General features: G+C 42.6%; 1 protein-coding gene across 1 annotated transcript in view; it reads right to left on the minus strand.

Annotated features, from left to right (window-relative positions):
• Positions 1-5111: 5111 nt before the first annotated feature.
• LOC138663782 (oocyte zinc finger protein XlCOF6-like) overlaps positions 5112-25713 on the minus strand; it is a 55981-nt gene continuing 35379 nt past the window's right edge. The window contains exon 7 of the mRNA XM_069750116.1: positions 5112-7028. Within this exon, the coding sequence (XP_069606217.1) occupies positions 5434-7028 (1595 nt within the window). The 3' untranslated portion in view covers positions 5112-5433. The remainder of the gene's footprint in view (positions 7029-25713) is intronic.

Below are 25713 nucleotides of genomic sequence, written 5' to 3' on the forward strand. Positions count from 1 at the left end.
CTTTCTCTTTCCTAGATGAGTGTGGCTTGCATTCCTGTTGTCCTGTACTAAAGCAGTCCTCGTGGAGCGGGCGGTATGCCGTGGGAGCGTTCTCCCATTGCTATGCCTCCCTTAGTGCTACAAAATGATACAAAAATGGCGTGCTCAGGCCGGAAGGGATGCGGGGGGCATGGTACTGGTGACGTCAACTGCCCTATCCAATGGGCTCGTAGATGGGCCGTAAACCGATGCGTTTCGGAGAATGCAGTCCTTCATCAGGGTGTGGTCCACCTGATTGAACCATCTAGATATACCCCTGCGTACCCCCCACCGCTAGGCACTAGTGACAGATGGAAGCCCCTAGGCGGAGTTAAATGCCTTAGTCATTAAATGTATGGTGGAAATGGGATAAAGTACATTATCACTTGATTTATGGTGAGAATAGGAATGACAACCGTGTTGCAATCCAAATTTACAAATCCTGCTAGAGGCCTTTTATATATTTACTAGATGGTGGCCCGATTCGAACGCATCGGGTATTCTAGAATATGCATGTTCACGTAGTATATTGCCTAACCACGTAGTATATTGCCCAGCCACATAGTATATTGCCCAGCCACGTAGTATATTGCCTAGCCACATAGTATATTGCCCAGTGACGTAGTATACAGCACAGAGCCACGTAGTATACAGCACAGACACGTAGTGTACTGCCCAGTCACGAAGTATATTGGCCAGTCATGTATTATGCACCATATCCCTGTTAAAAAAAAAAAAAGAATTAAAATAAAAAATAGTTACATACTCACCTTCCGGAGCCTCCGGATCGAAGGGGCCGTTACCGATGCTCCTCGCGCGCTCCGGTCTGAAAAGTGCATTGCGGTCTCGCGAGATGATGACCTAGCGGTCTCGCGAGACCGCATGTCATCATCTCGCGAGACCACAATGGAGCTGTCACCGGGGTGTGCTTCCTGGCCCTACTGCTACATCTCAATAATACATATATGATTTAAATTAAAAAAAATACATGTAACTTTTTTACTTTATTATTAAAAAACTTTTTTTTCCCCCAAAAAATGTTTGTTTTTAAACATGTTTTCTTTTTAAAACTTTTTTTAATCCGGAAAAAAATTGGTCAAGAACATCCTTTCCTATAATAAAGCAGATTGCTCTAAAAAAAATTAGTTTTTAATTTGTATTTATTTTTTGTTTGTGTAGTTTATGAAGTTTGTATTTATTTGTTTTTATTTTGTATTATTTATTTTTCATGTTTTTTTATGTTCTGTATGTACTTTATGTAGCTGTGTCAAAAAGAAATGATTATTGCAAGGCTAAAAGAGACCAACACAAAAAATTTAGGAGTTTTTTTTTTACAATGGTACTTGGTGGAACCCATTTGATTGAAGAGATTTAGGTGCTGAAGGATAGAAAATTGGGGGGGAAAAAGGGATTTTGTCCAAAAATGTAAGATCGAAGCCATGATGAGTCTATGCGATCTCTCTTTGCACGTATGTTGGGGACAGTATAATACAGACAAAATGGCTGTCCACCCAGTCAGCGTAGGGCATTAACATTATTTACAATTTGCCAAAGAAGGCAACTGATCGCTAACTAAAGACGGTTAACAATTAACTTTTAATGAACTATTTAAAGAATAAGATTAAAGGTAAGTTCACACAGGGCGTTTTTGCTGCTTTTTTTTTCTGCAGCAAAACCTGATCATCTTGACAGGAAAGAAGCTGTGCCAAAACAGAGGTTTAGGTGCGTTTTTGCTGCATTTTTTCATGCGTTTTTTTTTCTCTTTGTGCATGCCAATAAAGTTGAGTGCACACAGAGGAAAAAAAACAACTTCCTGAAGATAGATAGAATGAATATATAGAATAGATAGATTGATAGAATAGACACATTACCTGCGATATCCTCTTCCCTGCCATTTTCCCACGGTGCAGAGGTTACCTCAGGTCAGGCTGTGAGGGAGCGCATGCTCGGTGACGTCACCGCTCGTTACTGAGCCTGCGCCCGCTGCGTCTCAATCATTCCCCAGTAGCTTACAGCCCATTGCAGCCGCATTAGCAGCGCTCCTGCTTGTAAGCTTTATCTCCCCCAGATACTCCCCCAGAGTGGGACACTCAGTATATTGGACTACGACGGATCAGGGAGTATACTGTACTTTTACTTTTTTATTTTATTTTTATTACAGAAGACCGAGGGTTTCCCTTTGGAATGGCAGAACAATAAAAAGATGGTCAAAACTGTGTGGTGATTTATTTAATTAAAATACTTTTTTTCTGCATGTGTGTGTTTATTTAACCCTTTAACCGCTATAGGATTAGTAATGGATAGGTGTCCTATTGATACCTCTCCATTACTAAGCCGGCTTAATGTCACGTTATAATAGCAAGGTGACATTAACTCCTCATTACCCCACTTGCCACTGCTACAGGGCAAGTGGGAAGAGTCGGGCAAAGCGCCAGAATTGGTGCATCTAATAGATGAGCCTTTTCTGGGCAGCTGTGGGCTGCTATTCTTAGGCTGGGGGCCTATAACAATGGCCCCTTACCAGCCTGAGAATACCAGCCTCCAGCTGTGTGCTTTAGCAAGGCTGGTTGTCAAAAATGAGGGGGAACCCATGCCGTTTTTTTAAATTATTTATGTAAATAATTTTTTTTTAAAAGCGTGAGGACCCCTCTATTCTTGATAACTAGCCTTGCTGCAGCCCCCAGCTGGGAGTTTTGTCAGGCTGGTTATCAAAATTAGGGGGGAACCCACACCGTTTTTTTTATTTATTTATTTATAGTGCAGGTGGGGCAGATGAAAACTTCCATCCGCCGCTCCTGCTATCACTGTAATTAGCGGCTGTAGGTGTCAGATGATGGGAACAGTAGTCCCATCAGCTGATACCAGTGATCGGAGGTGAAGTTTACACCTCAGATCACAGCTTTCAGAAGACAGCGGGGAGCCACGGCTCTCTGACCTACAGGGAGGATTTCATGCAGCATGCCATCTAGATGTAGCAGAGCCGATTGAAAAGTCAACCTCGCATATTTGCAGCGTTTTTTTCACTATCCATTCAAGTCAATGGGTGGAAAAACGCTGGAAAAACGCTGAAAGAAGTGACATGCCCTATGTCAAAAAATGCTGCAAAGCACAAAATACTGATCAAACAAAAACCCAATGTGTGTGCATGAGATTTCTGAAATCTCAGAGGCTTTGCTGGTACCGTAAAAAGCAGCTGAAAATTACCATAAAAAAAGCAGCAACAAAAAGCAGCAAATACGCCCTGTGTGAACTTACCCTTAAAGATATGACAGTCAGTGTGTATGACGGGACATCGGGATATAACCCTTTTTTTCCACTATGCTCACAATATAGTAAGTCCCTATATCCCACACTAGTGAGCATTGATAAGTAGTGTTGAGCGATACCGTCCGATACTTGAAAGTATCGGTATCGGATAGTATCGGCCGATACCCGAAAAATATCGGATATCGCCGATACCGATATCCGATACCAATACAAGTCAATGGGACATCAAGTATCGGAATGTATCCTCATGGATCCCAGGGTCTGAAGGAGAGGAAACTCTCCTTCAGGCCCTGGGATCCATATTAAAGTGTAAAATAAAGAATTAAAATAAAAAATATTGTTATATTCACCTCTCCGGCGGCCCCTGGACATCAGCGGGAGGATCCGGCGTCCGGCACGGCTTCTTTCTTCAAAATGCGCGCCTTCAGGACCTGTGGAATGACGTCCCGGCTTCTGATTGGTCGCGTGCCGCCCATGTGACCGCCACGCGACCAATCAGAAGCCGCGACGTCATTCCTCAGGTCCTAAAAGGCGCTCATTCTAGGACTTTAGCTGAGGAATGACGTCGCGGCTTCTGATTGGTCGCGTGGCGGTCACATGGGCGGCACGCGACCAATCAGAAGCCGGGACGTCATACCACAGGTCCTGAAGGCGCGCATTTTGAAGAAAGAAGCCGTGCCGGACGCCGGATCCTCCCGCTGATGTCCAGGGGCCGCCGGAGAGGTGAATATAACAATATTTTTTATTTTAATTCTTTATTTTACACTTCCGATACCGATACCCGATATCACAAAAATATCGGATCTCGGTATCGGAATTCCGATACCGCAAGTATCGGCCGATACCCGATACTTGCGGTATCGGAATGCTCAACACTATTGATAAGTATTAGCTTGGTGCGGCCGCTACCAACTGCCCTCTAATATTGTTCCCAATAACACAGAATGACTGAAGCTAGTAAAACCTTTAGATTTTTTGCCCTCATGAAGAGGTCGTGTGAGACCTTGAAACGCGCGGACCTATAAACCTTTACAATAAAATACTATTGATTTCACCTTGCCATCGAGCTTCCTTCAGCATCACACTGAATGACACCTCCTTCCTCTTCTTCATTTCTCCAACAATGGCAACTTAAAGCCTTTATGAAGGAATTGCTGTTTGAGATGTTCTGTCTCGGTATTATAATCTTTCATATTAGTGCAATCTCACCGAATTCGTGTGAACTGGGCTTTATGGATGTTGGTTAGCCATACTGGTAAATGGCAACTGCTAATGTGGCTAAAGCTAATGGAATCAACCTATTTACGATAGCACTTAATTATCAGACGATGTTGTTCTACACAAACATTCTTTGTATATACGTCATATTTACCTATAACGTCAAACTACGGACATTAATGAACACTCTGCAGTGCACATATACACACAACACTGCACATTTACACACACACTCAACTCTGCTACATCTGCACATTTACATACACTCAGCTCTGCTACATCTGCACATTTACATACATTAACAGTTCCTTCAGTTCATGTGAAAGGTCCTGTAGCAAGTCAGAAGTCAGGTGGAAAGTTCATCAGCTGCTCTCTCAGAACATTCAGCCTCTGTGCAGGTCCTGGTATCTTCCTCTCCTGCTCTGCAGTGATCACGTAGATCAATGTTGTGCAGGAGGAGAGAACACATCTCACAGTGATCGGGAAGGATGATGTTTGCTCCATCGCAGGAAGCTGCTTCCAGACTAAAAGTGGCTATCACTTATTAACAATAATTTTTACTGTTAAAAATGCATCTAACAGTACAAAAAATACAGGAAGTTCTAATGTAATTTCCCTATTTTGTTTATACGACTAATATGGTTTTTGAACAATTTCTCCATAAAACATATAGTTTCTCCCCTTGTGCGTTTTTTTTTATTTTTATGTTCAACAAAATATATTTTCTATTAATTCATTTTCCACATTCCAGATATGATAATGACTTCTCCCCTTGTGGAATTTAAAATGTTCAACAAAATAGCATTACTGTTCAAAATATTTCCCACATTTCCCATCATATGAACATTGCTTCTCACTTGTGTGAATTCTCTGGTGCTTAACCAAATATGATTTATATGAAAAACATTTTCCACATTCTGAACATGAATATCACTTCTCCCCTTTGTGAATTTTTTGGTGCTTATTAAGACTTAATTTATCTGACCAACATTTTCCACATTCTGAGCATAAATATGGCTTCTCCCCTGCATGAATTCTCTGGTGTATAACAAGGTATGCTTTCCATGCAAAACATTTTCCACATTCAGAACATGAAAAAGGTTTCTCTCCTGTGTGAATTTTCTGGTGTAAAACTAGATATTCTTTCGATGCAAAACATTTTCCACATTCTGAACATGAATATGGCTTCTCCCCTGTATGACTTCTCTGGTGTATAACAAGGTATGAATTCCATGCAAAACGTTTTCCACATTCAGAACACAAAAAAGGTTTCTCCCCTGTGTGATTTTTTTGGTGAGAAACAAGCGCTGTTTTTCGTACAAAACATTTTCCACATGTTGAACAAGAAAAAGGCTTCTCCCCTGTGTGAGTTTTCTGGTGAAAAACTAGATAGTCTTTCGATGCAAAACATTTTCCACATTCTAAACATGAATATGGCTTTTCCCCTGTGTGAGTTCTCTGGTGTAAAACTAGGTATCTTTTCAATGCAAAACATTTTCCACATTCTGAACATGAAAAAGGCTTCTCCCCTGTGTGAGTTCTCTGATGTTTAACAAGTTCTGATCTCACTCCATAACATTTTTCACATTCTGAACATGAGAAAGGCTTCTCTCCTGTGTGAGTTCTCTGATGTCTAACAAGTTGTGATCTCACTCCATAACATTTTTCACATTCTGAACATGAAAAAGGCTTCTCCCCTGTGTGAGTTCTCTGATGTTGAACGAGTTGTGAGCTCACTCTATAACACTTTCCACATTCTGAACATGAAAAAGGCTTCTCCCCTGTGTGAGTTCTATGGTGATTAAGAAGTTCTCGTTTACATAAAAAACATTTCTCACATTCTGAACATAAATATGGCTTCTCCCCTGTGTGAGTTCTCTGGTGAATTACAAGATTACATTTATGTTTAAAACATTTCCCACATTCGGAACATGAATATGGCTTCTCCCCAGTGTGAGTTCGCTGATGTGTGTTAAGATTTGATTTCTCTGTAAAACATTTCCCACATTCTAAACATAAATATGGCTTCTCCCCTGTGTGAGTTCTCTGGTGAATAACAAGATCTGATTTCCAGTTAAAACATTTCCCACATTCTGAACATGAGTATGGCTTCTCTACATCATGAATTATTTTATGCCTAACAAGATCTGATTCATAGTGAAAATACCTCTCACATTTGGAACAAGAAAATCTTTTTTCCTCTGTGTGAATTTTTTGATGCTTAACAAAAGATGTTTTGAGGGGAAAAGTATTTCCGTATTCTGAATGTGTAATTTGCTTCTTTGCTTTAAGAGAAGTTCGTTTTTTAATGCCTCTTTTCTGATTTTTATTTTCATTAGTAGACTGTAATGAATCAGAGGATAGGACCTGTTTCAAAGAAGGAGATGATAAATCTTTGCTGTGAATAGATGATGGTATATCTGGAGTAATGGCATTCACTTCAATTGTATCCTGTGACATCTCAAGGTCATCTGACTTAAAAACTGAAGATGTCAGTTGTCCCTCTGATCTCCTGGTACTGTCATCTGCCAAGAATAAAACCAATTATTATTTTTGAATAAAATATTGAAACTTATATTTTTGAACATTTCTACTCAAAATGTCCATAGAAATGGAAAAAGTTATGTAGTAAAACTGAATTATTCACTAAGACAATGACAGTCCACGATCTAATAGAAGAACTCATTGCATGAACCAGTGAAGCGTGGTGTTCAACTGTTCGTTCATTTTGCCTCCAAAATATAAGAATAAAGAGCCACAAAAAATGTTCTGGAGGTGAAAATGATACAAAAACTTTTACTGCTCCTGTAAAACAAAAAGAAAACATTCATGTGTCAAAAAGTCAATACTCCTATATATTAATTCACTGATTGTTAAATTCACAAAATAGAGTAACTTTATGGAGTTTTCTGTCTTTCTGTAACACTAGGGCCTCTGCAAATGGTATGTCTGATCTCCTCTGGGGTCTGATCTTGCGATGTCTGCTTCTATCACCAGTCGCCGCCATCATTCCTTCTGCAGGTGGCACTGGTGATAGAAGACACATTGTAACCAGAAGCTCTGGGCAGCACAGGCTCTGTCCAGCCACTAAGAATAGGGTGGCTGGGACCAGTAGTACCACCCAGTGTGGCAGTATGGGTGTGTGTGCAGTCCAGCTGGAATAATCAGCTTCCTACTTCAGGTAATTGTAAAGCACCACACCCTACTAAAGCTAGAAGCATATTGCCAGAAGCTGCCAGATACAGCCTTGTTCTCCTCTAGTTCAGTCCTGTGTGATCAGGACTAGTTGATCCTGTTCTGACCATGCCCCTTTTCCGGACTACTCTTCTGTCTTCTGATTTTTTTATTTTCTCTGCCCTTTTGGTTCTAGCTAAATTCTAGGCCCCTTAAAGTAATTTAAAAAAAAGATTTGTTACCCAAAAACTAGCTTATGTAAATTTAGTTAAACATATAAAAACGTTTTCCTAAGCTCCACTGACTGAGGTGCATGGCAGCTTATTTTTTTGTGGGACAAGAAGTTTTCAGCTATACCATTTTTATTTACATTCAACTTTTTATCACGTTTTATTCTACTTTTTGTTCATTAGTATAATGAAAAAGAATAGTTTTTTTTTGCCACGATTTTTTTTTTTTTTTATGGTGTTCACTGAAAAGGATAATTAGTGTGACAGTTTTATATATTGGGTCATTCTGGATGCGGTGATACCAAATGTGTACTTTTTTTGTTTTTTTTTTGTTTGTACATAAATATACCTATTTATCGGTATATGTTTTTCAAATTTTTAAAAACTTTTTTACTTAGACTCTCTGAGACTTTAACTTTTATTACTCTGATCGCTGATATAATGCATTGCAATGCATTATTCCTGTCAGAATTACACTGACAGAAGCCTCTTATAGACCTTGCCCGTCATGGTCTAACATGCATGCCATAGGTCTCAATGACGTCCTCGCATTGCCATAACAATTGGGCCCTCTCAATTATGTCACAGGGGCACCGACCAGATGGGAGTGTGAGCACCCTCCTTCCTCTAGCCTCCCAAATGCTGCAATCGATTGTGGCATTTAAAAGACTGAATAGTCGGGAGTGGTGCTGCCACTGGATCTCAGTCATCACGTTACTGAAACTGCCGGCGGCGATCATGCAGGCACAGCTGCTGTGCCGCGCACGATCGCCATGATTTAAGTCAGAGGTCGGGAACCTCTATTCTACCATGATAAATGGGTACAACAAAGTTTGTGAAGGGGTTAACCCCTTTACCACCCAAAGTGGTTTGTATGTTAATGACCAGGCCAAATTTTACAATTCTGACCAGTCATTTTATGATGTAATAACTCTGGAACGCTTCAATGGATCCCACTGATTCTGGGAATGTTTATTGTGACATATTGTACTTTATGATAGTGGTAACATTTCTTTGATATGACTTGTATTTATTTGCAAAAAAAAACCTGAAATTTGGCGAAAATGTGGAAAATTTAGCCATTTTCAAAATTTGAATTTTTATGCCCTTAAATCAGAGAGATAAGTCACAAGAATAGTTAATAAATAACATTTCCCACATTTCCCACGGCACAGCTTGGAAGGAGCGCCATTTGACTTTTTGAATGCAAAATTTGTTGGAACGATTAGCAAACACCATGTCGCGTTTGGAGAGCCTCTGATGTGCCTAAACAATGTAATCCCCCCCCACAAATTACCCCGTTTTGGAAACCAGAACCCTCAACAAATGTATTTAGATGTGTGGTGAGCATCTTGAATCCCAGGTGCTTCACAGAAGTTTATAATGTTGAGCCGTGAAAATGAAAAAAATATATTTTCTGCACAAAAATGTTTTTTAGCCCCAAATTTTGCATTTTCATAAGGGTAACAGGAGAAATTTCACCATACAGCTTGTTGTGCAAAGATACACAATATGAGGGAGAAAACTACTGTTTGGGCACACGGCAAGGCTTGGAAGGCAAGGAGCCTCATTTGACTTCTTGAATGCAAACTCGGCTGGAATCATTAGCAGATGCCATGTCCCGTTTGGGGAGCCCCTCATGTGCTTAAACAGTGGAAACTCCTCACAAATTAACCCATTTTGAAAACTAGATCCCTCAAGGAATGTATTTAGATGTGTGGTGAGCATTTTGAAACCCCAGATGCTTCATATAGGTTTATAGCGTTGAGCCAATAAAAAAAAAATAAAAAATCATATTTTCCCAACAAAAATGTTATTTTAGCCCCAATTCTTTTATTTTCATAAGGGTAACAGGAGAAATCGCACCACACAATTTGTTGTACAATTTCTCCTGAGTATGTCGATACCCCATATGCGGGGAAAACTATTTTTGAAGCACAGTGCAAAGCTCAGAAGGGAAGAAGCGCTATATTGGAGTTCACATTTTGCTGGAATGGTTTGAGGGTGCCATGTCACATTGGCAGAGCCCCTGAAGTGCCAGAACAACATATGTAATCTCATTTTATAAACTACACCCTCCAATCTGGAGTGCAGTGATCATACTGACACCACATGTGCCTCACAGAATTTTATACCATTGAGACTATAATAAAGAATAAATTACATTTTTACCAATAAAATGTTGTTTTAGCCCCAAGTTTTTAATTTTTCTAAGGGCTAATGGGGAAATTTTTACAACAAACTGAGGTCAATTTTTTCCTGAGTGCACCAATACCCTACATGTAATGGGGGAATACTTTTGAGGCACAGTGAAAAGCTCAGAAGGGAAGGAGTGCCAAATTGCAGTTCAGATTGTGATGGAATGGATTGAGGGTGCCATGTCACATTGGTAGAGCCCCTGGGGTGCCAAAACAACAGAATCCCCCCATAAATGTTACATACTAAAACCCCTCAACTAATTCATATAGGGCGCAGTAATCATATTGATGTAAGGGGTGTACTGGGAATGTGTAATACTCCACTCTCTTCTTTTATTCTAATTGTATATTTGATGTACATTAATTTCTGTGATGTTCTGTTATGCTGCTATGTCCTGTGTTATGGCTGGCAATCAGGCAACACAGCGTGCAGTAATCAGCGCACATACAGAGATCTGGCAATAACCAAAAACAATAGGACGAGCTCTGAGACGTGGAATCTCTGTAGACTGCAGTACCTGATCTATCCTCACACAACTATAAGCAGCAGTGGATTGCGCCTATCACTACCAATGCAACTCGGCACTGCCTGAGGAGCTGACTAGCCTGAAGATAGAAATACAAGCCTGACTTACCTCAGAGAAATACCCCAAAGGAATAGGCAGCCCCCCACATATAATGACTGTTAGCAAGATGAAAAGACAAACGTAGGAATGAAATAGATTCAGCAAAGTGAGGCCCGATATTCTAGACAGAGCGAGGATAGCAAAGAGAACTATGCAGTCTACAAAAAACCCTAAAACGAAAACCACGCAAAGGGGCAAAAAGACCCACCGTGCCGAACTAACAGCACGGCGGTGCACCCCTTTGCTTCTCAGAGCTTCCAGCAAAAGTTAATAGCAAGCTGGACAGAAAAAACAGAAAACAAACTAGAAGCACTTATCTAGCAGAGCAGCAGGCCCAAGGAAAGATGCAGTAGCTCAGATCCAACACTGGAACATTGACAAGGAGCAAGGAAGACAGACTCAGGTGGAGCTAAATAGCAAGGCAGCCAACGAGCTCACCAAAACACCTGAGGGAGGAAGCCCAGAGACTGCAATACCACTTGTGACCACAGAAGTGAACTCAGCCACAGAATTCACAACAGTACCCCCCCCCCTTGAGGAGGGGTCACCGAACCCTCACCAGAACCCCCAGGCCGACCAGGATGAGCCACATGAAAGGCACGAACAAGATCTGGGGCATGGACATCAGAGGCAAAAACCCAGGAATTATCTTCCTGAGCATAACCCTTCCATTTGACCAGATACTGGAGTTTCCGTCTAGAGACACGAGAATCCAAAATCTTCTCCACAATATACTCCAATTCCCCCTCCACCAAAACAGGGGCAGGAGGCTCCACAGATGGAACCATAGGTGCCACGTATCTCCTCAACAACGACCTATGGAATACATTATGTATGGAAAAGGAGTCTGGGAGGATCAGACGAAAAGACACCGGATTGAGAATCTCAGAAATCCTATACGGACCAATTAACCAAATCAGCACCCTTCTTGTTCAAATATGTCAATGGTCTGGCAATGCTAGAAAAATTACAGATGAAGCGACGATAAAAATTAGCAAAGCCCAGGAATTTCTGCAGACTTTTTAGAGATGTCGGCTGAGTCCAATCCTGGATGGCCTGAACCTTAACCGGATCCATCTCGATAGTAGAAGGGGAAAAGATGAACCCCAAAAATGAAACTTTCTGCACACCGAAGAGACACTTTGATCCCTTCACGAACAAGGAATTAGCACGCAGTACCTGGAAAACCATTCTGACTTGCTTCACATGAGACTCCCAATCATCTGAGAAGATCAAAATGTCATCCAAGTAAACAATCAAGAATTTATCCAGATACTCACGGAAAATGTCATGCATAAAAGACTGAAAAACAGATGGAGCATTGGCAAGTCCGAACGGCATCACCAGATACTCAAAATGACCCTCGGGCGTATTAAATGCCGTTTTCCATTCATCTCCCTGCCTGATTCTCACCAGATTATACGCACCACGAAGATCAATCTTAGTAAACCAACTAGCCCCCTTAATCCGAGCAAACAAGTCAGAAATCAATGGCAAGGGATACTGAAACTTAACAGTGATCTTATTAAGAAGGCGGTAATCAATACACGGTCTTAGCGAACCATCCTTCTTGGCTACAAAAAAGAACCCTGCTCCCAATGGTGACGACGATGGGCGAATATGTCCCTTCTCCAGGGACTCCTTCACATAACTGCGCATAGCGGTGTGTTCAGGTACGGACAAATTAAATAAACGACCCTTAGGGAATTTACTACCAGGAATCAAATCGATAGCACAATCACAATTCCTATGCGGAGGTAGGGCATCAGACTTGGACTCTTCAAATACATCCTGAAAGTCCGACAAGAACTCTGGGATGTCAGAAGGAATGGATGACGAAATAGACAAAAATGGAACATCACCATGTACTCCCTGACAACCCCAGCTGGTTACCGACATAGAGTTCCAATCCAATACTGGATTATGGGTTTGTAGCCATGGCAACCCCAACACGACCACATCATGCAAATTATGCAGTACCAGAAAGCGAATAACTTCCTGATGTGCAGGAGCAATGCACATGGTCAGCTGGGCCCAGTACTGAGGCTTATTCTTGGCCAAAGGTGTAGCATCAATTCCTCTCAACGGAATAGGACACCGCAAAGGCTCCAAGAAAAATCCACAACGTTTAGCATAATCCAAATCCATCAGATTCAGGGCAGCACCTGAATCCACAAACGCCATGACAGAATACGATGACAAAGAGCACATTAAGGTAATGGACAAAAGGAATTTGGACTGTACAGTACCAATAACGGCAGAGCTATCGAACCGCCTAGTGCGTTTAGGACAATTAGAAATAGCATGAGTAGAATCACCACAATAGAAACACAGTCTGTTCAGACGTCTGTGTTCTTGCCGTTCTACTTTAGTCATCGTCCTGTCGCACTGCATAGGCTCAGGTTTACTCTCAGACAATACCGCCAGATGGTGCACAGATTTACGCTCGCGCAAGCGACGACCGATCTGAATGGCCAAGGACATAGACTCATTCAAACCAGCAGGCATAGGAAATCCCACCATTACATCCTTAAGAGCTTCAGAGAGACCCTTTCTGAACAAAGCTGCCAGCGCAGATTCATTCCACTGAGTGAGTACTGACCATTTCCTAAATTTCTGACAATATACTTCTACATCATCCTGACCCTGGCATAAAGCCAGCAGATTTTTCTCAGCCCGATCCACTGAATTAGGCTCATCGTAAAGCAATCCCAGCGCCTGGAAAAATGCATCAACATTACTCAATGCAGAATCTCCTGGTGCAAGAGAAAACGCCCAGTCCTGTGGGTCGCCGCGCAAAAAAGAAATAATAATCAAAACCTGTTGAATAGGATTACCAGAAGAATGAGGTTTCAAGGCCAAAAATAGCTTACAATTATTTCTGAAGCTCAGGAACTTAGTTCTGTCACCAAAAAACAAATCAGGAATCGGAATTCTTGGTTCTAGCATCGATTTCTGATCAATAGTATCTTGAATCTTTTGTACATTTACAACTAGATTATCCATTGAGGAGCACAGAGCCTGAATATCCATGTCCACAGCTGTGTCCTGAAGCACTCTAATGTCTAGGGGGAAAAAAAGACTGAAGACAGAGCTAAGAAAAAAAAATGCTGTCAGGATTTCTTTTTTCCCTCTATTGGGAATCATTGGTGTGGCTCCTTGTACTGTTATGGCTGGCAATCAGGCAACACAGCGTGCAGTAATCAGCGCACATACAGAGATCTGGCAATAACCAAAAACAATAGGACGAGCTCTGAGACGTGGAATCTCTGTAGACTGCAGTACCTGATCTATCCTCACACAACTATAAGCAGCAGTGGATTGCGCCTATCACTACCTATGCAACTCGGCACTGCCTGAGGAGCTGACTAGCCTGAAGATAGAAATACAAGCCTGACTTACCTCAGAGAAATACCCCAAAGGAATAGGCAGCCCCCCACATATAATGACTGTTAGCAAGATGAAAAGACAAACGTAGGAATGAAATAGATTCAGCAAAGTGAGGCCCGATATTCTAGACAGAGCGAGGATAGCAAAGAGAACTATGCAGTCTACAAAAAACCCTAAAACGAAAACCACGCAAAGGGGCAAAAAGACCCACCGTGCCGAACTAACAGCACGGCGGTGCACCCCTTTGCTTCTCAGAGCTTCCAGCAAAAGTTAATAGCAAGCTGGACAGAAAAAACAGAAAACAAACTAGAAGCACTTATCTAGCAGAGCAGCAGGCCCAAGGAAAGATGCAGTAGCTCAGATCCAACACTGGAACATTGACAAGGAGCAAGGAAGACAGACTCAGGTGGAGCTAAATAGCAAGGCAGCCAACGAGCTCACCAAAACACCTGAGGGAGGAAGCCCAGAGACTGCAATACCACTTGTGACCACAGAAGTGAACTCAGCCACAGAATTCACAACAGTCCTGTTTGTATGTTTACAATGTATGCTTTATTATAGGGAAAGTGCAGTACCCTAGTTTGGACACTGGATGGGGTATGATAACATAAATAGTTAATTATAGGAGGGGCCAGCTGCAGTTGAGATAGGGAAGATTTCCTGTTTTGAGTCAGGCAGGCCAGGGTGCCCAAAACCGCCTGCACGGGCTTAGGTGCACAGAATGATATATTTTATTTTGATATTGGTTTGTGGCTGACCACCACTGTTGCCGTGCGCACTGGGTCATGCACGCCATTCTTTCTGTTTTCATTGTGATTGATCTAGGCTGCTGTACACACATACAGCAGTCCTGCCCTGCCCCAGGCTCTGTTTGATTTGTGCACCTGTGCCTGGGCCTGTCTCATTCTTTATCTGTGGTGCTGGCCAGGCAGTGCGCAGGTCAGATCTGAAATGTCTATGTCTGGACCTGGTCGACCTTTATCTACGCGTACCCTTTCTGGCGCCATGGAAGTGATTCTGAAACACTACAGGCACAGTTTGCATTCAATATGGTCCCGCTTTTAATACATTTAGGAGGCCGTAATGGCACAGCAAATATAAAAAACTTAAAGTGGGATTAATGTGGTCTTGCTTCCAACACATTTAGGAGGCCGTAATGGCACAGCAAATATAAAAATCGTAGAGTAGGACTGCCCCTTATGAGAATACCTTGGTGTGGTGAGGTGGCTCAAAGAATTGATCAATTGTTTGCTAAATGTCTCATTTTGATATACAGTTAGAAATTAATCTGTGCATGTGCATTTTTGTATTGCGTTCTGACCACAAGCAGCGCTGGTTTCTCCCTTTATTTTGCACAGAATGATAGCTGTGGCCATGCAACATTCACCAAGGGAGAAGTCCAGCCATCCATAGCACCAGGCCTGAACAGCAGTAGGCCAGTACAGCAGCAGAAAAAAAGAGCCTCCGGCTCTCGCTATGCCTTGTGGGATGGATCACATGGGGCCCGTGTGTTTCCGGTCCTGCAGGCCGTGCGGACCGGATGTGGATGTTGCGGTGCGGCTGTGCATGCGAACGCCGCTACTTCCGGTCTGTAAGCTATTTAATCGGTGCCCCCCTTGTCTCCGGCACCCCCCCTGAGGAAGGCCACCCGCCGAAACGCGCGTCGGGGAGGACTGGACTGCTGTGCACATATTTTGTGACTCACCATTTTGGTATGTACTACATATTGGACACTTGTTTAGAGGGTCACATACATTGTGGATAAACGTCTCGGTATTATTGTTGCTACTATAGCATATATGGACTTTCTATGTATATGGTCCATAATAAATATTGTTGCGCTGCAGCCCGGTCCCTTTATGTGAGATGTGTGTGCGGGCTTGTGTAGGGGATTTGTTTGCCTGCCATGCTGTATACCTGTGTTTTTATTCAATAAAGCTGTTTTCTATTTTGCATTAACTGGACATGTTTTGACTGCGTTTTTGGTGCTTTGTTTGGTTAGTATATATATATGCAGTTGTCCATTTGAGGTCCTAGGTCTGCCTCGGTTGATATGTCTGGTATAATTAATATATGATTTACATAACCAAGACGGACTATGTATGCTATTGAATTCTGTCTAATTGTTACTGTGTTATGCACAGGTTTCGTGGTCTACACTATGGACTATCGGGCCAAAGAGAAAATTTGGCTAAACCAGGTTGACCAGGTGTTCGGTGATGGTGGGACTGGTGCGCAGCAGTCGGGTGACTCGGGATGGGACGATAGACTGCAGTCCATTAAAACTATGCTACTAAAGCGTTCACGTTTTTGGTGGAACAGACTGTTCTTGGAAAAGTATATCAGGAATAAGATGATTCCTAGGGGCCTTAGAGTTAGGGTAATACCTTCGTTTGTAGTGGAGGATACGAACTTTATAGCACAATGGGAGGATGCATGTACGTTATGCTCCCTTACTCTGATGCAATTACTCGTCAATCTTAATACCACAGGGATCACCGATCTGGATATAAAGATAGATATGGCACAGACAGAGGTGAGGGCCGGGTGTCCTCCGGATAAACTTCAATCATTTGACAGTGATCTAGATAAATCTATGGACGCTTTAGCCAAAAAAATCCAGGATAGTCAGTTGACTAAATTTGGGAGAGACACGAAGGACTATGAGTCAAAGAGAGTTTATCTGTGGAGGAATAGTGATAATCAACATCTGCATCGGACTGCATCAAATATGTCATTATCATCTTTGAGTGGACGATCGGATCTTTCATCTACATCTGTGTCCACCACTGATGTGACGGATAGTGGTAGATTACGGGATCATTCATACCATCCATATAGGAGAGGCAATTTAACATCTACAACATCTAAAAAGGATAATAAGGTGATTAACCTAAGTAATCATGTATTGTCTGAGGTGGATCTTCAACTCTTGGAGAAGGGTCTTTCTTTTTCCCCCACATCTGGGTTTAATCTATTTAATACTATTAAAGATCTTCATTTGTTTGCCAGATCGTTGTTGTTCAAGAGGTACTATTTTAACAATGAATTACATCTATTGTTTCCTACAGAAGAGGAACAGAATGCGTTATTAATTCTGGAGGAGTTGGCGGTGGAGCATGTACATCCGGGAGGTAAGGTTCCTCCATCTATTCGTCCACGCTCCAGTAGATTTCCCCCTCTATCGTCATGCTCTAGCATTGACTTATTCGTCCGGGTGGTGACGGAAGATTTGTCTAATATTCATAATTTTGGTGGACGGGATAATCTTTCCTTACAAGAGAGGGAAAGATTGACATACATTAAAAATCTTCCTGATATAGTTGTGAAACCAGCTGATAAAGGTGGTAACGTCGTTCTTTGGCCCGTGGATATGTATGAGAGAGAGGCATATAGGCAGTTGAACAACAACATCTGTTATAAGAAACTTACATACAATCCTCTGTCAGCATATAGTGCCCAATTAGACTCCATTATCCAGCGGGCCTTACGGAACAACGTTATCACCAAAGATCTGGCTACAGCTTTGGTGGTTACGGAACCTACGGTTCCGACCCTATACCTGCTCCCCAAGATTCACAAAAATATCTCGTCACCCCCGGGTCGACCTATCATTTCTGGAAGGGGAAATCTACTGGAGCATGTTAATAGGTGGATAGATTTCCACCTACAACCGCTAGTTACCAGCCTTCCTTCCTTTCTCAAGGATACAGGGGATGTGCTGCGCAGGGTTGACGGACTGTGTTTGGAGGGTGATTCTCTATTGGTTTCGGCAGATGTCGAATCTCTATATACCAATATTAGGCACAGAGACGGTATTGGTGCCGTTAGATATTTTTTGGAGTCATCTACTTTATCCATTGGTATGAGATCGCTTCTGCTGGAGCTTTTAGAGTTCACCCTCACGCATAACTTTTTTGTTTTTAAGGGGTCCTTCTACCTACAGCTCCAGGGGACTGCTATGGGAGCGGCCTTTGCGCCCTCCTATGCCGGTCTTTTCCTGGGGCTGTGGGAGAGGGACCTCCTCCTGTCGGGCGAACAGGGATCAATTGACCGTGTCCCTTTATGGACACGGTATATTGATGATATCTTCTTCGTCTGGCAGGGCACGTCCGTCGACCTTGCGCAGTACATCTCCTCCTTGAACAGCAACGATATGAACATTCACTTGACATTTGTGTGGAGCGATATATCCATTGATTTTCTAGATGTGACGATTAAGAGGGACCCTAATGGTACCCTTTGTACGGATATTTTCCGTAAACCAACTTCTACCAACACGCTGTTGCACGCCTCCTCAGGTCATCCCCAGCACATGATACGTTCTATTCCGGTGGGGCAGTTCCTTCGTTTACGTCGTATCTGCTCCACTGATAGTGATTTTGAGAAAAGAGCTGGGGAACTGAGGATGCGTTTTGCGGCACGGGGATATAGTGGGAGATCCATCAAGAGGGCATACCAGAGGGCGAAACATGCTACACGCCACAACTTGCTTTATGGCAGCCATTATGGACAACAGAATAGGACTAATAACACCAATAATATTAGGTTTATCACTACCTATAATTCTAAGGCTAATCAGATTAGGAGAGCCTTGGATAAGGCTTGGCCTATACTTCAAGTTGATCCTATAATCAAGAAGTTTATCCCAAAAAAATCATCTATCACATTTAGGCGTGCCACTAATCTTAGAGACCAATTGGTCCATAGCCACTATGAGGGACGGCCTCCTGTAACCTTCTTGGATAAGTTTATACCTAGTGTTGGTTGTTTTCCATGTGGTCGGTGTGTCGCCTGCCCCAACATTGAAAAAAGTGATTTTTTCTGTAACTCTAGTGGTACAAGGAGGTTCTCTATTAGACAACGGATCACCTGTACCACTAGGTATGTTATTTATTATGCTACATGCCCCTGTGGACTTATATACGTTGGCCTTACCACCCGCCAGTTGAAAGTCCGCGTGAGGGAGCACGTGTTGGGGATACAGGCGGCCGCCGGCCACGTGGATGCGACCACACTAAAAACACTGCCGAGACATTTTAAGGCATACCACAATTGCGATGCCACGATGTTGAAAGTGAGGGGAATTGATGCCCTCAGGATCAACATCAGAGGTGGCCGTCTTTCCAAGAGACTTGGCATGCTAGAAACACGCTGGATTTGGCGTTTAGGGACTGTTCAACCGCATGGACTTAATGAGGGATTGTCGTTCGCCCCGTTCCTATAGTCGCCGGACTGCTGCGCATCGTTTCCCTTGTACTACTCCGCATCCGCTATCTTTACTTGTTTTTAATTGCGTTTTATTGTTTTCTAATTTTAGCCTGTTTCCGGTTTGTGACCTGGGTATGGGACTTTCACCCTGGCTACTTATAAGAAGAACCTGCATCTATTCTGAATATAGTTGAATATTCCAACGGACATCAACACCCTTCTTTGTACATCATCCCGAGATATTTATATCATGGACTATGCGATTCAGCGGCTACGCGTTATTTACTATTTATTACTATATAATTGGTGCTGATATTCTTATGCATATGTATTGATGTATTACTGTATTTATGCGGCTTTGTATTCTGATATGGGCAGGGATGAGGGCTGTGGGTGTTCTATCTATTTTTTTCTATGGCCGATCTGTATGTATATATTGGTGTCATCTTGATATGTGTCTATCCACTCGCCATATACCTGTATTAGGTCCCGCATCGCTGGTCACTATAGCGATTTAAGTAGGTTATTTGTATTGGTTTATTTTTGTTTATTGTCTGTTATGTTTGTTTTTATAAGCGGCGGCCAGAGGTATGCGTGCTTTTATTTGAGCCGTTTTGGCTCTATCTATATGCCAGCACACTTGCCCCTTTGTAATATGGCTGCGGCTGTTGTTCGCGCTTGCGCAGTCGCGCCGCGCTTCTCTCCGGCTCTCGCTATGCCTTGTGGGATGGATCACATGGGGCCCATGTGTTTCCGGTCCCGCAGGCCGTGCGGACCGGATGTGGATGTTGCGGTGCGGCTGTGCATGCGAACGCCGCTACTTCCGGTCTGTAAGCTATTTAATCGGTGCCCCCCTTGTCTCCGGCACCCCCCCTGAGGAAGGCCACCCGCCGAAACGCGCGTCGGGGAGGACTGGACTGCTGTGCACATATTTTGTGACTCACCATTTTGGTATGTACTACATATTGGACACTTGTTTAGAGGGTCACATACATTGTGGATAAACGTCTCGGTATTATTGTTGCTACTATAGCATATATGGACTTTCTATGTATATGGTCCATAATAAATATTGTTGCGCTGCAGCCCGGTCCCTTTATGTGAGATGTGTGTGCGGGCTTGTGTAGGGGATTTGTTTGCCTGCCATGCTGTATACCTGTGTGTTTTTATTCAATAAAGCTGTTTTCTATTTTGCATTAACTGGACATGTTTTGACTGCGTTTTTGGTGCTTTGTTTGGTTAGTATATATATATGCAGTTGTCCATTTGAGGTCCTAGGTCTGCCTTGGTTGATATGTCTGGTATAATTAATATATGATTTACATAACCAAGACGGACTATGTATGCTATTGAATTCAGTACAGCAGCAGGAAAGGAGAATCAGGACAGAAATAGTGACAGAATGGGGACACAGGTAGCTCCATGATGTGGCAGATTATAGCTTGGGCAGATGCCCTCAGTACCAGTGTGAAACAGCCGAGGGAATCCTCAGATACAGTGAGCTTGGACCAGGAGTATGTTGAGTCACCGCAAAGTGACAGAAAAATAAAAAAAAGTTATGGCTCTGGGAAGGAGGGGAGTGAAAAACGAACACGGAAAAACGAAAAATCCCAAGGTCATGAAGGGGTTATACAATAAAAACCATTCTATAGAAACAATAATTATTTTTGCATCGCTTTATTCTGAGAGCTATAACTTTTTTATTTTTCCGCTGATGAAGCTGTATGACAGCTTGTTTTTTGCGATACGTTTTCAGCGGTACTATTTTTATTTATATTCGTCTTTTTTATCCATTTTTTGTTCAGTGGTATGAGAATAAAGCTTTATTTTTTGCCTTCATTTTGTTTTAATGCTGTTCACTAAAGGGGTTAACTTGTGGGACAGTTTTATACGACAGGTGGTTTACGACTCGGCAATGTCAAATATGTGTACTTTTATCTTTTATTTATTTTTTTCATAAAAAATATTTATTTATGGGAACAATATAGTTTTATTTTTTTATTATTTTTTTTTAATTTTACCATTTTTTCACTTTTATTTTTTACTTTTTTTTTTTTATAAATTTTTTTTTTACTTTGTCCATGAGACTTTCATTTTTTGCAGGCTGATTGCTTGTAAAGCATAGAGATGCAGGAGCATTCCTATGCTATGAAAACTTTCAGTACTGCACTGACAGTCAAACCTGCTCTGAGGAGCTTTCTTCCCTTTGCCTGCTCTCGGAATGCTCGGGGGTTAAAGTGCCGGAAGATAAATACTTTGTCATCTAATGGTTAGACGGAGACCTGGAGAGGCGTACAAGCCACAGTGTCTTGCACTCACTGTGAAATTTGGTGGAGGATCGGTGATGATCTGGGGATGCTTCAGCAAGGTCGGAATTGGGCAGGTTGTTCTTTGAGAAGGACGTATGAACCAAGCCGCATACAAGGTTATCCTGGAAAAACAGTTGATTCCTTCTGCTCAGGCAATGTTCCCCAACTCTGCGGACTGTTTTTTTCCAACATGACAATGCGCTGTGCCACATAGCTAGGTCAATCAAGGTGTGGATGAAGGACCACCACATCAATCCCTGTCAAGGCCAGCCCAATCTCCAGACCTGAACCCCATTGAAAACCTCTGGAATGTAATCAAGAGGAAGTCACAAGTGGATAGTCACAAGCGATCAAAAAGAAGAAACTGCTTATATTTTTGTACCAGGAGTGGCATAAGGTCACCTAAAAGCAGTGTTAAAGACTGGTGGAAAGCATGCCAACTCTTGCTGAGCTATAACATTAGTATTGTTGTTTCTAAATGATTATGAACTTGTTTTTTTTTTTGCAGTATTTGAGGTCTGCAAGCAATGCATTTTTTTGTTATTTTGACCATTTCTTATTTTCAGAAAATAAATACAAAATATATTGCTTGGAACTTCAGAGACATGTTGTCAGTAGTTTATAGAATAAAAGAACAATTTACATTTTACTAAAAAATTTACCTCTAAAGAGAAATATCAGATAAACTGAACATTTTGCAGTGATCTCTTTATTTTGCCAGAGCTGTATATGACAAGGGGGTGAATTATACTATGGGGGTGAATTATACTATGGGGTGCATTATACTACTATGTGGGTGGTAAGGGGGTCATATGTGAGGGTCGATATGTATCCCCCAGAATGTGGACAGAGTCCTATTAAAACCGCTGGAGTGCCTTGTGTTCATAGCAGGATGCCTGTGAGTCACAAAGCAAAATAAAAGAAATAATGGACTGGGTCCAAGTAGTGACTCAGTCAGTTTGTTAGGAAAACCAGTTAAGGGCTGTTATTTTTAGAGGGATTTGCAGGTTTGGCAGTGGGGCGAATTCCTCTCTCCATACCGGCGTCTTTTCCCTGCCGTGGTGGGTTTGTGTATGTGGTACTGCTCATATGATTCCATGTGGGCGTGGCTTGATGACTTGGACCCTCCTGACTGATGACGCTCTCAGTGAAGTTAACTTCCGGGAGCAGCCGGCGTCACATGTGCCACTGATGTGCAGCGTTACTAACCTCTTTGTTATACTTATCTGGATAGGCTCACCCAGCATATTTAAGGCTTACATTTCCTATTGATGCCACTTCCTCGGACGAAGGCACAGCGCCGAAATGCGCGTTGGGGCGGGTGGCACCATAGATGCTCAGTAAGACCAGTCTTGGAGGAGGCGGACTACCCCACTACCATCCTATAGTCCGCTTCACAAATAAAAACCCTTACCGGGTTTTGCTGAACATTACCTTGGTCAAATAGCTTGACCCAGGTTAACACTTACTTTTGAAAAAAACAGAAAAACTTTTCCGCTCACCCAGTAGAAACATTTGTCTGTAGTGCGCATAATGTCCGAGCAAGGAAAAAACATCTCTGTCTGACGTTGAAACTTGTGCACATGGAAAGAAAAATCCATCTCCAGGAATGAAAAGTATCAAAAATTTATTTAAACATATTAAAATATGGAAAACTGCTGACAAGCGAAAAATTACATCATTTGGATGGAAGCTACCATGTAGTCGCTGGACACGTTTCGAGCACAAACGACGCTCTTAGGGCTTGTTTTCACTTGCGAGGAACACGTCCGAGTCTCGCATGTGGAAACGAAGCTCTGGTGCCGGCACTGTGGAGCGGAGCGTGCGGCCGCATAGGAACACATGGAGCCGCACGCTCCACTCCGGAGTGCCGGCACCAGAGCTTCGTTTCCACATGCGAGACACGGACGTGTTTCTCGCATGTGTGATCCCGGCCTTAGACTTCAGCCACTGAAGTCTAAGAGCGCCGATCAGGTACTCCAAGTACCGGGCTTTCTCGAGCCCTAATTGCATATTTTTGGGGATTCCGCCATTAAGTCCATGGCTCTGAACTAATCGCTTCTACCTGGGACAAGTGGGTGTGCCACTCATTACTAAAGATGATGATGTCATCTGTGGATCCTGATGCGTACTTCCAATGGGTTCCAGCAGGGCCGAACTGGCCATCGGGCACTTCTGGGAAATGCCAGAAGGGCCAGTGCCAGTAGTGGGCCGCTCGATCCCTGCACGCTGTGCCGCTGTCAGCGGCGCCAGCGCTGACTCACCCCCCCCCCCCAGCACCGCCACATTCAACTGTAACAGCATCTATGATGCCAGTACAGTTAAATGCAATGATGGAGAAGAGAGCGTCTGCTGACGCTCCCTCTCCTATCATTCCTCACGCTGCCTCTGACACTGCGAGTGCGCGATGATGTCATATCATCGCGTACCTGCTGTGTGCCAGGAGCAGCGTGGGGCACGAGGAGAGGTGAGGATTGTATGTTTTTTTTTTTTTTTAATATATCAATGAGTAATAACTGGATTGTGGGGCTATTGGGGGGGCTGTATTACATTCTATGGGGGGGCTGTATTACATTCTATGGGGGATTGTATTGCATTCTATGGGGGGGCTGTATTACATTCTATGGGGGGGCTGTATTACATTCTATGAGGGAGGATTGCATCATACTCTTTTATGGGGCTACATTATATTCTATGGGGAGGTAGGCTGTATTATATTCTATATTAAATGTATTCTATGTATTAAATTTATTATACTCTATGAGGGGTGATTGCATCATACTCTGTGAGGGGGCTACATTATATTCTATGGGGAGCTGCATTATACTATATGAGGAGGGTAGCATTGTATTCTATGGAGGTGCTACATTATATTCTATGGGGGGCTGCATTATGCTCTATGAGGGGGCTACCATATATTATATATGCAGGGGCTGCATTATACTATATGAGGGGGGCTGCATTATATTCTCTGGGGGTTACATTATATTCTGTGGGGTGGCTGCATTATACTCTGGGGTGGCATCATTATACTATATGTGGGCTGCATTATACTGTGTCGAGGACTATGGGGAATACATTATACTATATGAAGAACTATGGGGTGCATTATACTATGGGAAGTGAATTGTACTACATGGATGACTATGAGTAGTGTATTATACTATATGGAGGACAGAGCAGTGTATTTTAGTATATGGAGAACTATGAGGAGTGTATTTTAATATATGGAGAACTATGAGGAGGGTATTATACTATATGGAGGACTGAGGAGTGTATTATACTATATGGAGGACTGAGGAGTGTATTATACTATATGGAGGACTGAGGCAGGGGTGGACTAAGGGTAGCCAGGGCCCCGGGCTGTTCACACACTGTGGGCCCCCCCGATCATGTGACGGGGGTCATGTGACGGGGGTCATGATATACCCGAACCAGATTATTCCAGAAAAATGGCCGGGCCCTACTCTACTGTAACCTATTAAATATTTGTTAAAATCTGCAATACAATTTAGGTATATCTTGACCAATAATATCACATACAAGGAACAAATACCACCGCACCACGACCAGACCACAAATTACAACCACAGTGATCGAATAATATCACATATAAGGAACAAATACCACCGCACCATGTCAAGACCACACATTACCACTTGGTGACCAAATAGCACATACAAGGAACAAATACCACCGCACCATGTCAAGACCACATATTACCACTTGGTGACCAAATAGCACATACAAGGGACAAATACCACAACACCATTTCCAGACCACATATTACCACCACATAGTGACTGAATACTACAATACTGATCAGTAATAAAAAAAAAAAAAACACAATACTATCACCATAAGTGCCAGTATTCACAGGAGATCTGTACTTAGTATGCAGTGTCTGTGTAGAGGTAATACAGTGATCACTGGTAACATTGTACACAGGACCTCTGTATATAGTATACAGTGTATAGTGTCAGTGTATAGGTAACACTGACTCACCAGTGACGTCTCTAGGTGAAGTCCTTCATCTTTCATCCAGCACAGACCACCATCATTTCTTCCAGCC

Source organism: Ranitomeya imitator, chromosome 2 (assembly GCF_032444005.1).
Source record: "Ranitomeya imitator isolate aRanImi1 chromosome 2, aRanImi1.pri, whole genome shotgun sequence".
In the NCBI taxonomy this organism is placed as follows: Eukaryota; Metazoa; Chordata; class Amphibia; order Anura; family Dendrobatidae; genus Ranitomeya; species Ranitomeya imitator.